General features: G+C 45.9%; 6 protein-coding genes across 6 annotated transcripts; 3 read left to right on the top strand and 3 right to left on the bottom strand.

Annotated features, from left to right (window-relative positions):
* Positions 1-197: 197 nt before the first annotated feature.
* Positions 198-1,305, bottom strand: VTN00DRAFT_2474 (uncharacterized protein; the record flags this gene model as incomplete). Its single annotated transcript, XM_069428693.1, has 5 exons — positions 198-250; positions 301-643; positions 696-795; positions 852-908; positions 1,220-1,305. 5 exons carry the CDS (start codon positions 1,303-1,305, stop codon positions 198-200), a joined length of 639 nt encoding a protein of 212 aa, XP_069283523.1.
* A 1,024-nt stretch (positions 1,306-2,329) lies between these two features.
* VTN00DRAFT_2473 (uncharacterized protein) lies at positions 2,330-3,742 on the top strand (the record flags this gene model as incomplete). The annotated part of the gene is made up of 5 exons (XM_069428692.1): positions 2,330-2,440; positions 2,507-2,827; positions 2,980-3,261; positions 3,316-3,452; positions 3,517-3,742. The coding sequence occupies 5 exons, from the start codon at positions 2,330-2,332 to the stop codon at positions 3,740-3,742; spliced, it is 1,077 nt and encodes a 358-aa protein (XP_069283522.1).
* A 1,040-nt stretch (positions 3,743-4,782) lies between these two features.
* VTN00DRAFT_2472 (60S ribosomal protein eL18) lies at positions 4,783-5,581 on the top strand (the record flags this gene model as incomplete). Its single annotated transcript, XM_069428691.1, has 4 exons — positions 4,783-4,786; positions 4,886-4,990; positions 5,077-5,444; positions 5,504-5,581. The coding sequence occupies 4 exons, from the start codon at positions 4,783-4,785 to the stop codon at positions 5,579-5,581; spliced, it is 555 nt and encodes a 184-aa protein (XP_069283521.1).
* Positions 5,582-5,869: 288 nt separating this feature from the next.
* VTN00DRAFT_2471 (uncharacterized protein) lies at positions 5,870-7,383 on the bottom strand (the record flags this gene model as incomplete). Its single annotated transcript, XM_069428690.1, has 3 exons — positions 5,870-6,789; positions 6,840-7,001; positions 7,083-7,383. 3 exons carry the CDS (start codon positions 7,381-7,383, stop codon positions 5,870-5,872), a joined length of 1,383 nt encoding a protein of 460 aa, XP_069283520.1.
* Positions 7,384-8,165: 782 nt separating this feature from the next.
* VTN00DRAFT_2470 (uncharacterized protein) lies at positions 8,166-9,984 on the top strand (the record flags this gene model as incomplete). The annotated part of the gene is made up of 5 exons (XM_069428689.1): positions 8,166-8,336; positions 8,456-8,692; positions 8,746-9,201; positions 9,261-9,413; positions 9,487-9,984. The coding sequence occupies 5 exons, from the start codon at positions 8,166-8,168 to the stop codon at positions 9,982-9,984; spliced, it is 1,515 nt and encodes a 504-aa protein (XP_069283519.1).
* Positions 9,985-10,370: 386 nt separating this feature from the next.
* On the bottom strand, positions 10,371-11,176 carry VTN00DRAFT_2469 (uncharacterized protein; the record flags this gene model as incomplete). Its single annotated transcript, XM_069428687.1, has 3 exons — positions 10,371-10,540; positions 10,610-10,903; positions 11,035-11,176. 3 exons carry the CDS (start codon positions 11,174-11,176, stop codon positions 10,371-10,373), a joined length of 606 nt encoding a protein of 201 aa, XP_069283518.1.
* Positions 11,177-13,676: the final 2,500 nt, after the last annotated feature.

The following is a 13,676-nucleotide window of genomic DNA, read 5'->3' as shown; positions in this document are numbered from 1 at the left end:
ACGCTGGGCTCGGATACCAGTCTAGAGCCTTCTGGAAAGAAGGAGCACTTTTCCTGCACTTTTTGAGGGTCAAGTAATTGGCACATCACCTCCATCAAGTGAGATCAGTGGAACCGCAGGCGCCACTTAAATAAGACCTGACCAGGGAAAGACAGGATGGTAGGTCAATGTGAGCGGCGTCTAGTATCCAAACTGGCCTACTCAGCAGTATCAAGCTCATCGTGAGCGGAAGTCAGAGGATCCAAGGGAACTACTTAAGTCAGCAGGATCAACTAGCACATGTCATGGGGTATACTGGACCTTTCCTGTCATCACCATTTGCACCATTCTCACGATCATCATCACGCCTGTCCCGGTCATCGTCGCGTCTGTCCCGGTCATCTTTGATGTCCCTGTCGCGATCATCGGGACTGCGGGAGCGGTCACGTTCACGTTCACGGTCGCGTTCGCGTTCGCGTTCACGGTCACGGTCACGGTCACGTCGGTCATAGTCACGGTCCCGACGGTCATCTTTGCGAGGAGAATAGTCACCACGCCCACGACGAGGAGAGGGGGACCGTCCACGACGGGGAGGAGTACGGTCACGTCGACGATCCCGACCCGAGTCAAAGCGCCAAGACGCAGATGGGGGAGTGCGAGCCCACTGCAAATTGGTCAGAGTTGCAAAAATACACTCTCCGTTACGTGTTTCTCACCTCGATCTTCAACAGATCATCACGTCCAATCCGCTTGTTATGCATCTCGTGATAGGCATCATCCGCATCGCGACGGCTCTCGTACTCGACGAAAGCAAAGCTACAAGAAAACTTAGAATGGAGAGCATAGGTATAACACGGAACGAAGGTACTCACAGTCGACTGGAAGCGGTGCGTGGAGCAGGAATATCACAGCGAACAAGCCGGCCGTAACTGGACAGGGCGAGTTAGATACCAGATGAAATGGAAACACGGAATATATGGGAATAATGAGGGACACAGGAAACATAAGAAATGGAAGGATCGTTTTGCCAGCTAGGCAGACACTGGACGGAGGGGTTCGATGCGGTCAGAACTGTCGTTGCTGGCCTGTGATTCTCAAGGCCGTCGAGCGAGCGAGGAAGATTTGTGAACGTATGGGTAAACGGCTTCGATGTCAAGACCTCGAGGCTTGGGCGAAGAAAAAACGGGGATGCACCATCGCGGGGTTCGAGTAGCGCACAGCATCGACGAGTAGGACATACCGTTCGAATTCGTAGGCAAGATCGCGAGCTCGAGTACCGTGGCCGAAGCCAGTCACATAGAGGGTGGTTCCACTGGACCGAGACATCGCGGCAGTCAACACTTGCGGCAGATGTACGACGATAGATACAGTCCGATACGAATCAAATGGGGGCACAGAGATTGACCGAGATGCGTGGCTAGAGAAAACGTTTTGAGGTGGAAGCTAAGAGATTGTTGCAGGATGAAGAGAAGAGAAAGGCTCCTGGGGAGGTTGCGAAGAACACGACTAGGGGGAACCGCACGCACCAGAAGTGAAGAGACCTTCCACCTGCAGAAGGAAGACGGACGAAGCCTAGTGAAAAGGCCTGTGGGGCTCTTTATTTCAAAAGACCGCCAAGCCCCTAGATCATGTGCTTTGGGAACCCAGCGCAAACTTAGCAGCACCAAAAGCCAAATACAGCGTGCTTCTACGGGAACGGCCCACGGCCAGAGCCGAGCGACAGGGGAGATGGGCGAGCGAGAATTTGGCGGCGAACCGCCGATGCTATCATCTGCATTATAATTATTATTACCAAGGCGGTATCCTATACAACTCCACTCCCCTTTTCTTCACTTGCTGTCTTTTTTTTAAGTTCAACATTATTTCTTTTTCTCAAAGCTGGTCTCCTGCTGACGTCGGGGCTGTCATTTCTCCTATCGGAGCAGATCGGTACGCGCTGCTGGTCAATCTCTCCCGAGTGACAGCCTGAATAGTCTTTCCCTGACCAGAGATCCTTTCTTGCAGGCCTTAACATTTGCAGTTCACGGTTTCTCGATAGCTATAAAGACAGTCCTTTGGATCCAACTTCAGGCGCATATCTGTTCAGCTTTTTCATGATGATATTTTAAATCTTGGAATTACTGCGTTTCTAGACCGCATACTCGCTTCATGGCCAGCGCAGCATCAACAGAACAAACCTTGGACGATCTCGTTTGGCATATCCCTCAATTCGGCTCATAAGCAGGCAGGGATTTGCTATCGGAGATACACGATTGTCGACCATCGAACTGGAGCTTTGTAGAAACGGCGTCCTCCCAGCGATTACACATCAGGCTTTACAGCGCCTCGTTATATCGATAGATCTTCCACGATGAGTTTGGATCGCCAGAATGCCGCCCAGAATGAGGAGCGGAGCAATGGGCCGAATACGTCGATGCAAAAACTAACCCGTCTACCACCGACTTCGTCTGATCTGGGGAAGGTGAGGTCTCAGCCGTGGTGTTGTGATCATCCGCACCCCAGAACGTTGCGACTTATGCTTTTCTAGGATTCCCTGCCCCGAAACGAGTCGTCACTTCTCAATCAAGCTAAAAATGGACTTGCCGAACCTGTCATTGCGGCATTCATAGCAGGAGGGGTGGCTGGTGCTGTTTCCAGAACGATCGTCTCACCGCTCGAACGTCTAAAGATATTGTATCAGATCCAAAGTGCGGGCAGAGAAGAGTATAAGCTGTCAGTTTGGAAGGCTCTTGTGAAAATGGGTCGAGAGGAAGGCTGGAGGGGTTTCATGCGTGGGAATGGCACCAACTGTATCCGTATTATTCCTTACTCTGCAGTGCAGTTCGGGAGCTACAACTTCTACAAGAGAGTAAGCATGGCTTTGAACTGTCCCATCCGAGTGAATCATACCTTGCGGGTTCTGGCATGATTCTTCTAGGCTCCTGTCGTGACCATTGTCTTTCCCTAGGACAAAATCTACAATCGGAGCCCTTGCAATACTAGTACTAATCTTCATCTCAGTTTGCAGAACCGTATCCGGACGCCGAGCTTACACCGATGCGTCGCCTTGTTTGCGGGGGTATAGCTGGGATTACTTCAGTTATTGTCACCTATCCACTCGATATTGTCCGTACAAGGCTGTCCATCCAGTCAGCATCGTTCGCTGCTCTTGGCAACCAAGCCACTAGTGAGAAACAGTTGCCAGGCATGTTTCGGACTATGGTTTTGATGTATAAGAATGAAGGAGGATTCCTTGCTCTATACCGGGGTATCATTCCCACAGTGGCCGGTGTTGCTCCATATGTGTGTGGCTACCATGGAATTTCAGTCGTCTGCCTGCAGCTGATAAGATAACAGGTCGGTCTCAATTTTATGACGTACGAATCAGTACGAAGGTATCTGACTCCTGAAGGAGACAAGAATCCTAGCCCCTATCGTAAGCTGCTGGCTGGTGCCATCTCGGGAGCTGTCGCTCAAACCTGCACGTACCCATTGTGAGTTGGACCTCTGGCTCCAAAGCGTTTGCTTCGGTTCTTATAACTAATATATCTTTCTTAGCGATGTTTTACGGCGCCGTTTTCAGATAAATACCATGTCTGGAATGGGTTATCAATACAAGTCCATTTGGGACGCCGTTAAAGTCATAGTAACCGAGGAAGGACTATTGGGTTTATATAAAGGCATTGTTCCTAATTTGCTTAAAGTAGCTCCGAGCATGGCAAGCAGCTGGCTCAGTTTCGAGCTGACCCGAGATTTCCTTGTCAGCCTGGGGGACGCTGAGTAATCCCTCCATGAACCAGCTACCCGCCATTTGTACCATTCTGTAATTGATAACCACAAGGTTGCAAGTCCATATTGTCTTTCTAAGAATCAGAGTTGCAAGTTCACATTCACCATTTTCGGATATCTGGATGTTTTTGCTTCCGCTATCATGTATATCAGCATTTGCTCTCGGCATCAAGCTTTGGCAGGAGTTAGATAAGATCCGGAGTTGGTAAGCTATTTGACGAGAAGAAGTGTTTCTACCATTCCATTGTACAAAAACATGGAACGAATTTTCGTACAGGTGCTAGTAGGTTCGACTCTGGATGTTTCAATGATGATTTTCTTGGGTGAAATATCAGATCCCCACAACTTGGTCAAAGGATTAGCTCTAATCTAGGGGCTAATTGACTAAAAATATCAAGCAGCCCCTGCAGTCCATTCTCCAGGGAATGATCTCTAAGTCTCTTAAGTGCAACCCTATTCTTTGTCTGAAATGTAGATATGCTCATCCTTTAATAACCCCCGTATAGTAAACGAGCTATGAATGTTAATAGTATGGAGTTGTAAAGATAGGTAAATTGTCTACAACGTGTGCTTCGGAGCAGAACCAATTCAGTTGCTTTGCGCTTCCACTTGACTTCAAGAATCATCAATTGCTAAAGCCTCACTTCTGAGCACAAAAAGCTTTCCTCACCATTCTGTTAGAATTTCCTGCGGCTATTTATTCCCAATAGCACAGGTTTCCGATTGTGGCACCGCTTCCAAACTCGTATGCAGATTCTGCATAGGCCTTTAAGCATCTTAGGTGGTGAGGACCGTACCAGGTCTCTACCCCAGCACCAGCGGCCTGAAGCAAAGCCGCTTGGCGGGCGCCGTTCCAGTACTACTAGATGTCCAGGCTCCTATGCAGACCCACTAATGCCAATCCGGCACTAGCGTAGGGCTCAACCCGCACACATTGTCCATCTGAAAATCGTCGACCAAAAATCTCACCAGCTTCATTTCGCATACGGTGCGACAGCTAGGCAACTCCAAGATATCCCATCAGACACAACAGCCATGGGTAAGTACCACAGCGGATCTTGCAAAGTCTCAGTACTTGATACTTCTTGAGACTTGGTTCTTTCACCCAAGGAAGGTTTGCTGATCATCTCAAACGCAGGTATCGACTTGGACCGTCACCATGTGCGCAGCACCCATCGCAAGGCGCCCAAGAGCGACAATGTCTATCTCCAGCTCTTGGTGAAGCTGTACCGCTTCCTTGCCCGTATGACTTCCCTTTTGCGTCAATTGTAACCGTGAGGGGCTCAGACACTATGAGAAACGCGGAGGCTGATTAGAGATATTTAACAGGCCGTACGGATTCGAATTTCAACAAGGTGGTGCTTCGTCGCCTTTTTATGTCTCGCATCAACCGTCCACCTGTCTCTCTCTCTCGCCTCGTCTCAAATGTTAGCGAGGCCCACAAGGGCAAGACCATTGTTGTCATTGGAACAATTACAGACGACAACCGCCTCCTTACTGTCCCTAAGCTTTCGGTTGCTGCCCTCCGTTTCACTGCTTCCGCCAGAGCGAGGATTGAAAAGGCCGGTGGTGAGACCCTGACTTTGGATCAACTTGCTCTCCGGGCACCGACGGGAGCGAACACGCTGTTGCTTCGAGGCCCAAAGAACGCGAGAGAGGCCGTGAAACATTTTGGCTTTGGTCCGCACAGTGGCAAGGTGAGTGTCTACGAGTATCGAAAATATGGAAAGCAATGGGCTGTGCTGACTCGATGCAGAAACCCTATGTGCAGAGCAAGGGTCGCAAGTTCGAGAGAGCTCGTGGACGGAGAAGGTCTCGTGGTTTCAAGGTCTAAAGAAGCATGTTCATGGGGATGTATTAGTCGCGGTACTGAGACCTTCGTATGGATTGGGTTGCTAGTCTGAATGAACGACATGACCGCACAAAGCCTCCTTGTGGCTCTTATTTTCTAACCTCGAGAGCTCGCGGCTTGCTTTCTACATAGGTAGTATGGCAGCAAATTCCACAGGTCTGACTCTGGTCTGGAAATCATGAATCAAGGAAACAAAATTTTTCATTTTCTCCGTTTACTATTGAGGTTCGCAATGATCACTGTAAATGTGTATATCAGAGGTGAAGGAACCTATTTGCTATCGCCTAAGGGCAGACTCTGGTGTTTCCACTTTCTGCCGCCTGGTCCTTCGAAATAATCGCCCGCTATGTGGCCATCGCCCCTAATCAAGTATTTATATATAGTCAGACCATCCAGACCGACAGGGCCTCTGGTGTGAATCTTGTTCGTGCTTATACCGACTTCGGTGCCGAAGCCATATCTCATACCGTCTGCGAACCGAGTGGACGCATTCCAATATACACCAGCACTATCCACGCCGTTTAGAAACAGTTCGGCAAGTTCCCTCGAACTGGTCAAAATGACGTCCGTATGCTTAGACGAGTGCGCATTAATATGGGCGATAGCTGTCTCAACACAGGAGACCGGTGAAGATGTTGATGGAATAGTCTTAACGGCCAGAACGAGATCCAGGAATTCGGTATCATAGTCATTCTCAGTCGAATTTTGAAGCATGGACTGCTGAACTGCTGGTAACGCCTTCTCCAGTGCAGATTTCGATTGCTGATCGCAGCGGAGAGTTACCCCCTTGGCATGGAGAGCTTCGGCAACAGCCGGTAAAATTGTCTCAAGGGCATCTTGGTGTACAAGAAGGGTCTCGAGGGAATTGCAAGCGGCCGGGTAGTCTGTTTTTGAGTCGACTATGACTTTGACGGCAGTAGCCAGATCTGCATCCGAATGAAGATATGCGGAACAAAGACCATCAGCGTGTCCCAGTACCGGGATCTTCGTGTTTTCTTTCACATAGCGAACAAGGTCATTCGAACCGCGAGGGATGACTAGATCAATCAGTGAATCCTGCGCCAGCAGAGAAGAGACAGCATCCCGCGTCTTCACCAGCTGAATCGAAGAATTGGGAACCTGTGTTTCTGAAATCGCGTCTGAGATAACTTTCGAAATTGCGACAAAAGATTCGGTTGATTCCTTTCCACCTGGATCCGTGTCAACAGGGAATTTGGGTCTAAACTAGTAGTAGGCGCACCTTTCAGGATTGCGGCGTTTCCTGACTTGATAGACAAAGCAGCAATGTTGGCGATAACCTCAGGACGAGCCTCAAATATTATCAATAGCACCCCTATAGGACAGCTGACCCTCTCCAGAACGAGACCGTCATCCAACAGTGTCCTAAGGGTCACCTTTCCGACTATGAGAAAAATCAGCAGAACGTCCCAGAAATGTCGATGTTTGAAGAAGCACTAAGCATGAGGCGTCATTTTGTACCCACCTGGGTCGTCTAGGTCCCGTACACTGAGAACACCCTTCAACATATCTTCATATTTTCCGGGTCTTGCTAAATCAAGCCTTTTAAGAACGCTTTGGCTGATTTCACCACTTGCAGCAGCACGAGTTGCTGCCTCCACGTCTCTTGCATTTGCTTGGAGGATGATATCCCTATTTCTTAAGAGAGCGGCATGAAGTGCAGTCAATGCCTCATTACGGGCAGTATTCGACAGTGTTGCTAGACGACGTGAGGCCAAAGATGCAGTCTTTGCGACTTCAATAGCGGAAGACTCCGTGAGAGACATTTTCTGTCAGCAACCCCGAAACCAGGCCAAGGGATCCCAAGCGACTTGTGGAATATCAAGTGTTGAAGCGAGGCACAGTGACAGAACAAGAAATTTTTTTCTTTAACGAATCGGAGAGTTTGTTCCCAGTATCTGAAACGTCGCGTCGAAGAGTTGACAACGACTTGCTGGAGAAAACAGGAGGGGAAAAAATCTTACGCTCTAGAAGGAGCCCTGTGGTTTCTGTGGGGTCTATTTCAACAGTTCATGCTCTACCGAAACCCACAATAAAAACCGTATTGACGACTCGTATAAATCCCTTGCTTCGATAAGGACTTTTCAAAATACGAAAACTTAAGACCCTCATATTATTGCTATTAAATATCCATTCAATATCTGTCCAGAATGCTAAGGCTCCATCTAGGTCCCGCCGCTCATAGTTACTGCCGAAGGCGGTGAGTCTAGCCTAGAGGCATCCCCGCAGTCTGAACGATTACCACTGTCGAATGGTACTTAATGTAGTAGATTACTCCGCACGTAACTCCGAACGTCATTATCGCGCACGATCCACGATGCCCCCTGCAGCTTCTTCAGGATAATTCAAGCCCGAAGCTGTTCACTATAAGCTTTACACTGCAGTGTCCCGGCTAATTCTCAGGCGCCAATCACCTGCAGTAGTGGATGCACTCAATCCTGGAGCTTCGCAAGGTCCCTCTACGGCTGTGTCACAAGCAGTTTAACGGTGCTGCCTCTTGTGCTGCCGCTCCAACCATCATTGCTCCCTTTACCTCAACAGAACCAAGATGGCAGATATTCTCCCCCGCCTTCTTTCATTTTCTCCGCGCCTACAGTCTTCGCAAGGTATCTCTGATGAGGACTACGATGAGCAGATACGGAACCTTGTCACGTATCTAAAACAAACATTTCCTGGTAAGGTCATCGGGACTGTTTCTGACAATGAAGATCTTTTAGAGGTGAGTCTCACTCTATACTGCCGGGTGGTAGGCGTGTCAAGTCCAGTTACGGATATTGCTCGTACCACCTGCATCATCGATTCTCTGTGAACAAGACCTAATACATGTCTGGAACCCAGCATCTTGATCCTTCTTTACATAGTCTTTCTTACCTCTTCATACATCACTCGTGTGTTCTTGCTGTCCAGAGCAGGACCAAGGAGACTTTTCCAGAAGATGTGCAACCGGGGGGGAGACTCTGGTCCAAAGCTTTAGTGTTCTTGAAGGAATTCGATCCAGTCCAAGTGAGGTATGCGGGCCAAGAATGGCGCCGACTCGTAGAGTTGGTAGCCAAAGCTGCAGAGGTGGTTTCAAAGGCAAGAGGTGAACGTCTATCCTTTTTGAGTTATCCTAAACTAACTTAAAGAAGCCTCTTCTAGCAGTTCAGCCCATCAGAGATGCAATGCTCCGTCTAGATCCTTCAGGCTCGAGCTTCACCTCTACCCATGTCCTTCTGAGTCGGCTATGTCTTCACGCAAGGGCGTATGCGGTTGCACTACCAATAATCGATAAAGACATCTGTCATTTTTCTACCAGCTCTGATCAAGTATACCTGAAGCGGTCCCGGCCTCCTTTGTGCGCGCAACACCAGACCAGTGCGACATTCATCACTTATGCTTCCGGATTTTCTGCCAAACTGTCGTACAGGGATCATCTGCAGTACTTCCTGTACGGCAGCATGATATATATGGGGCTGAAGCAATGGGGAAAGGCGCTCCATTTTTTGAATGTAGTCATTTCCGCTCCATGTGTCAATTCGGTGAGCATGATCATGGTGGAAGCATACAAAAAATGGGTTTTAGTGAGCCTGTTGGAAAAAGGAGCTGTTAGTTTTATGTCGACCCCTCTCCATGAGCTGTTGGAATTAACGATGAGTATTACCAGCCTATTCCCCTACCTAATGCTACCTCTCCTCAGGCCGCAAAGGTATACAGGTCGCTTGCCAGACCTTATGATGCACTTGGAGAAGCGTTTAAAAGCGGTGATTTTGATAGATTAAGAGCCGAAGTTGACGTTGGTCAGTCAATCTGGCACATGGTAAGTGGCTGATTTCTATGGCGAATATACCTTTTTTTCAAGCCTGGGACCCTAACTCAACTGTTGTTTTCAGGATAACAATACAGGACTCGTTCTTCAAGTGCTAGTAGCATTTCGCAGATACTCGGTTCTCAGACTAGGAAGCACTTTTGCTGCCCTAACTATAGCCGATGTAGCACACCGCACCTCGCCTGATCCTCTTGATGTTGAAGAGACCGAAATATTTGTGGCGTCGCTGATCATGTCCCGGACGCTTGATGCTACTTTGCTTCATTCCAACTACGGCAAAGGCCCTACAATGCTCCGATTTTCTGCTGCCGCTTCGAGCACCGATGCGTCTTTGGAGGCGTCAATCCGAAACCAACTGATTCAAGAGAGGCGAAGGCTCATGCTTCTCATGGATAATGTTGAAGAAAGTGATAGGAAATTAGAGTTAAGCAAGGAGTATGTCGATCATTTACGTAAGAGCCAGAAGCGGAAAGACAATACAGCTAAGGACGGAGGACCCGACGTGGTTAGAGATGGGAACGACTTCGACATTGACGAGGATATGATGGGTGATTTGCAATGAACAAAAGAGCGTCGCTCTACAAGATACACCTAACGGCACCTTTATATCTTTACAGCTTACCACCGGCTTCTTTTACCCCTTTTTCTTTTCCATCCAGGTCTACTTACATAATTTTTGATAGAAGTTCGGAAGGAGGCATACACATTGACCAATTAACTTGAACCGTTGCAAAAAAACGCTTTATGGAAAAAGAACGATGTTCAGTTGCAAGTATACTATCACAACTTCACTTTAAGTGTCTCAAAGAGTGTGCTCAATTCCTGCAATCTCCGAGACGTGAGAGCAGGTCAGTAGTGTAATGTAAACAGAAGAATATACACAACTACCATATCAATCCATTGAGAGAAAACAAGCTAACCCCCTCAAGTCACCAGTTATTCATTGAATCAGGAGCTCGTCGCCGCATCGCGCTGAACGTCAGCCGATTTCTCAGGCGCAATGTCGGACATGCTTGACTCGGTGCCTGAAAGGTTTGTCGTCCGGGCCTTTGGGTTTTTGGTATAGTAATTGGAGATCGCGGATTTGATGGCATCTTCGGCAAGCATTGAACAGTGCACTATACTCGAGATTAGCACCCAACACGACGACCTATGATTTCAATTGAGGGGGAGAGGGGGAGACTGACGCTTCACAGGAGGCAAGCAAAGCTCTTTTGCAATCTCGGTATTCCGGATCTTGGCGGCCTCTTCGAGTGTCATACCTCGCACGAGCTCCGTCAGGTAGCTAGAGCTAGCGATGGCGCTGCCACAGCCAAAAGTTTTGAATTTCACGTCGCTGATAGTGTTGCTGTCTTTGTCGACACGGATTTGCAGCTTCATCACATCGCCGCACGCAGGTGCGCCAACCAGACCAGTACCAACGTCCATGTCTGTTTTGGACATCGATCCAACGTTGCGAGGGTTGCTGTAGTGGTCGAGCAGTATAAGGCATGTTAGTCAGGTTCAAAGATGACAGAAGTTGGAATATTCAAGGCTGGAAACGGCAGCACTCAAGCGATGTGTCTTCCTCTGCCTTTTAATTGAGACAAGGAGATCCGGAAAGAAGACTTATCTTTTTCATGGTAACCTCGTTTTGGTACGGTAGGAGTGGCGTTTGCATGGGCTTGTACAGGTACTGGGATGGCAGGCCTGACGTGGGGGGTCATGAGCCTGCCGGCCGAGTGAGGGGCGACAGCGAGGACTCGTCGAAACATGATGGCCAAAAATGACGAGAATTTCAGTTCGGATATCTCCGACTAATAGCACGATGTTTGGAATACACACTAGGGTTGAAAGGAATCAACCTGTTCTGGAATGAGATGTATTTATGTAGTTGTCAAGTAGTTAATCTCCGAAGGGTGGCAAGGCATTTCTCAAGCTCCAAGACGTCGGGAGGTTTGTAATCTGAATATTACTAACCAAATCCGGCTGTTCCCTCCTGGTGGCACCTGAATGATTTCCGTCATGTGACATGGTGAATAGCAATCTTTCAGCACCTCCTCCCCTGTTCAAGTCACTTAGCTTGCTGCTTTTGCTATATTGGTGAGGTTTTAGCACCCCCTACTCTCAGCAAGTTATAAGCAGATTCTGCCAGCAATTTTGCCTAATATAGTTAGCATTCTAATCTAATTAGAATGCTAAAAACTTTACTAGCTAGTATCTATTTTAATAGCTTTAAATTATTATATTTTTAACTGCTAGAAGGTCTTTTATACTATATTTAAACTATTAAATTTACTATAAAAAGACTATTTTAATTCTCTTACTATATTTAGCAGTTAATTATTAGATTTATAATTTTTAAAAATAGAGAAAGTATTTAAACTATATATATATTTTATTTAGCTGTATACTGTTTATATTACAGCAACAGTCTAGAGACTATAAGCAGAACAGATAAAAGAGAGAAATTCTATTATATAATAATAAATTAAAATAATCTATCTAGACTTTTAATTTATCTGAATTTTTAATCTAATCTAATTTTTAATTTATCTATAGTTATAATATACTAGATAGATATTTTTAAGCAGAACTCAGCACATATATATAATACTTTTTAACTATAAAGATTAGAACTCTGTAGTTAACTTCTATAGTTAACTTAAATAGTAATTCAGATAGTAATATTGCTAGCAACAGTCTATTTATCTATCTCTTTCTCTTGTTTTCTATCTTTAAAATAATCTTAATAAGTCTCTATTTAAAAAGTCTTAAATCTGCTATTACACTTTAACTATCTTTCTTGCAGAAAGTAAGTATAAAAAAGATACTATATTTTAACTTTTTAATAAAAATAAAAGACTTTACTCTATAGCAGATTATCTAAATTTTTAGAGAATTACAGACTTAAATAGAATAATTAGTTACAGAAATAAACTAACATATTCCACAAGCGAGCCGCCACCACAAGTGAGCTGCCACCTCTGCTCCTGATTCCACCTCCAGGCAAGATTTTAGGGCCTTTATCAACCAAATAATTACATTTCTATATAAAAACTAACTAGGAACTTGATTAGGATATTACAATTATCTATATCCTAGATTATGACAGTCACTACAGCATGATGGTGCTTGTATATATGATCCAACTGCAGAAAGAGCTGGATCTATAGGAATAGTATCCTGAGCTTTATAAACCTTATTCTCACACTGGAATCACTCTAGGCCTTCCTGAATAGTAAAGCCCTCTGCAGTAGCTAGCTGCCTAGTAGAGCACTTTTGTTTTTGAAGCTGCTTCTTATTAGAAGTGTGTAATTTGTATATTTCTTTGCATGCAAGAATAAGCTTATTAAGATGCAATTCATAACCCTTAATAAGCTTATCTAATCACATTTTTAGTGAAGATGAAGGGCTCTGTGTATGTGCTCTAAGCAGCTTTTTTACTGCAGATGCCTGCTTCTCTAGCTGCCTAGCAGTATAGGGCATTTTAGGTGCTGAATTGGTTAAGTGACTAGGTGGTGGTGTAGGGGTCTTTAGTTGAATTTTCAACTGACTGAGCACCCTATCTGGATCAAATGGAACTAGGCCAGTACCTATAAAGCTATTCTGAATAGTTTCTGCTTTAAAAGTGCTCTTGCAAGCTTTTGAAAAGGCCTCTAGGAAATTAAGCTTATCAATATGATTGATTCCTAAGTGCATTTTCTTTTCCACTAAGCTTCTGTACACCTTTTTTAAAGGTGCAAAACAGCCTATATCTAAAGGCTGGAGCTTGTGGGAAGAATGTGCTGGCATGCAGATAGGAATAATATAATTCTCACTGCATATTTGATCAAATTGGGGTGTGAGATGGCTGCCATGGCCATCAAGAACTAGGAGATGATATTTCCCAGTTATACAGCCAGTAGTAGCAGGAATAAAGAGATTTTTAAGCCAGTGAAGGCCTATCTCATTAGTAGTCCATCCATTAGGACTAATTTCAATTCTCCAATCACATGGGAGCTTCTGATCTTGATACCAACCCTCTATATGGACCTTTCCTTTGAAGATAATGCATGGAGGAAGTGCCCATCCAGTAGAGTTGATACATTCAATAGAAGTAATCCATTCTTGATTATCTGGCTGTATAAGAGAGCCTTTCCCATAGTAATCAGCTCTAGTAACTACTTAAGCAGTAGCTACTAGGCCTATAGTGAAGCCAGTTTTGTCAAAATTGTAGATATCCTCTATTGCAATTCTATGCTGCATTATAGTGATTTATATGCAATTAAACCA

The sequence above is a fragment of the Thermoascus crustaceus genome (assembly GCF_041956765.1).
Source record: "Thermoascus crustaceus strain CBS 181.67 unplaced genomic scaffold VTN00scaffold_10, whole genome shotgun sequence".
NCBI lineage: Eukaryota > Fungi > Ascomycota > Eurotiomycetes > Eurotiales > Thermoascaceae > Thermoascus > Thermoascus crustaceus.
The sequence above is the reverse complement of the archived record's forward strand: the minus strand, read 5'-3'. Positions and strand labels throughout refer to the sequence as shown.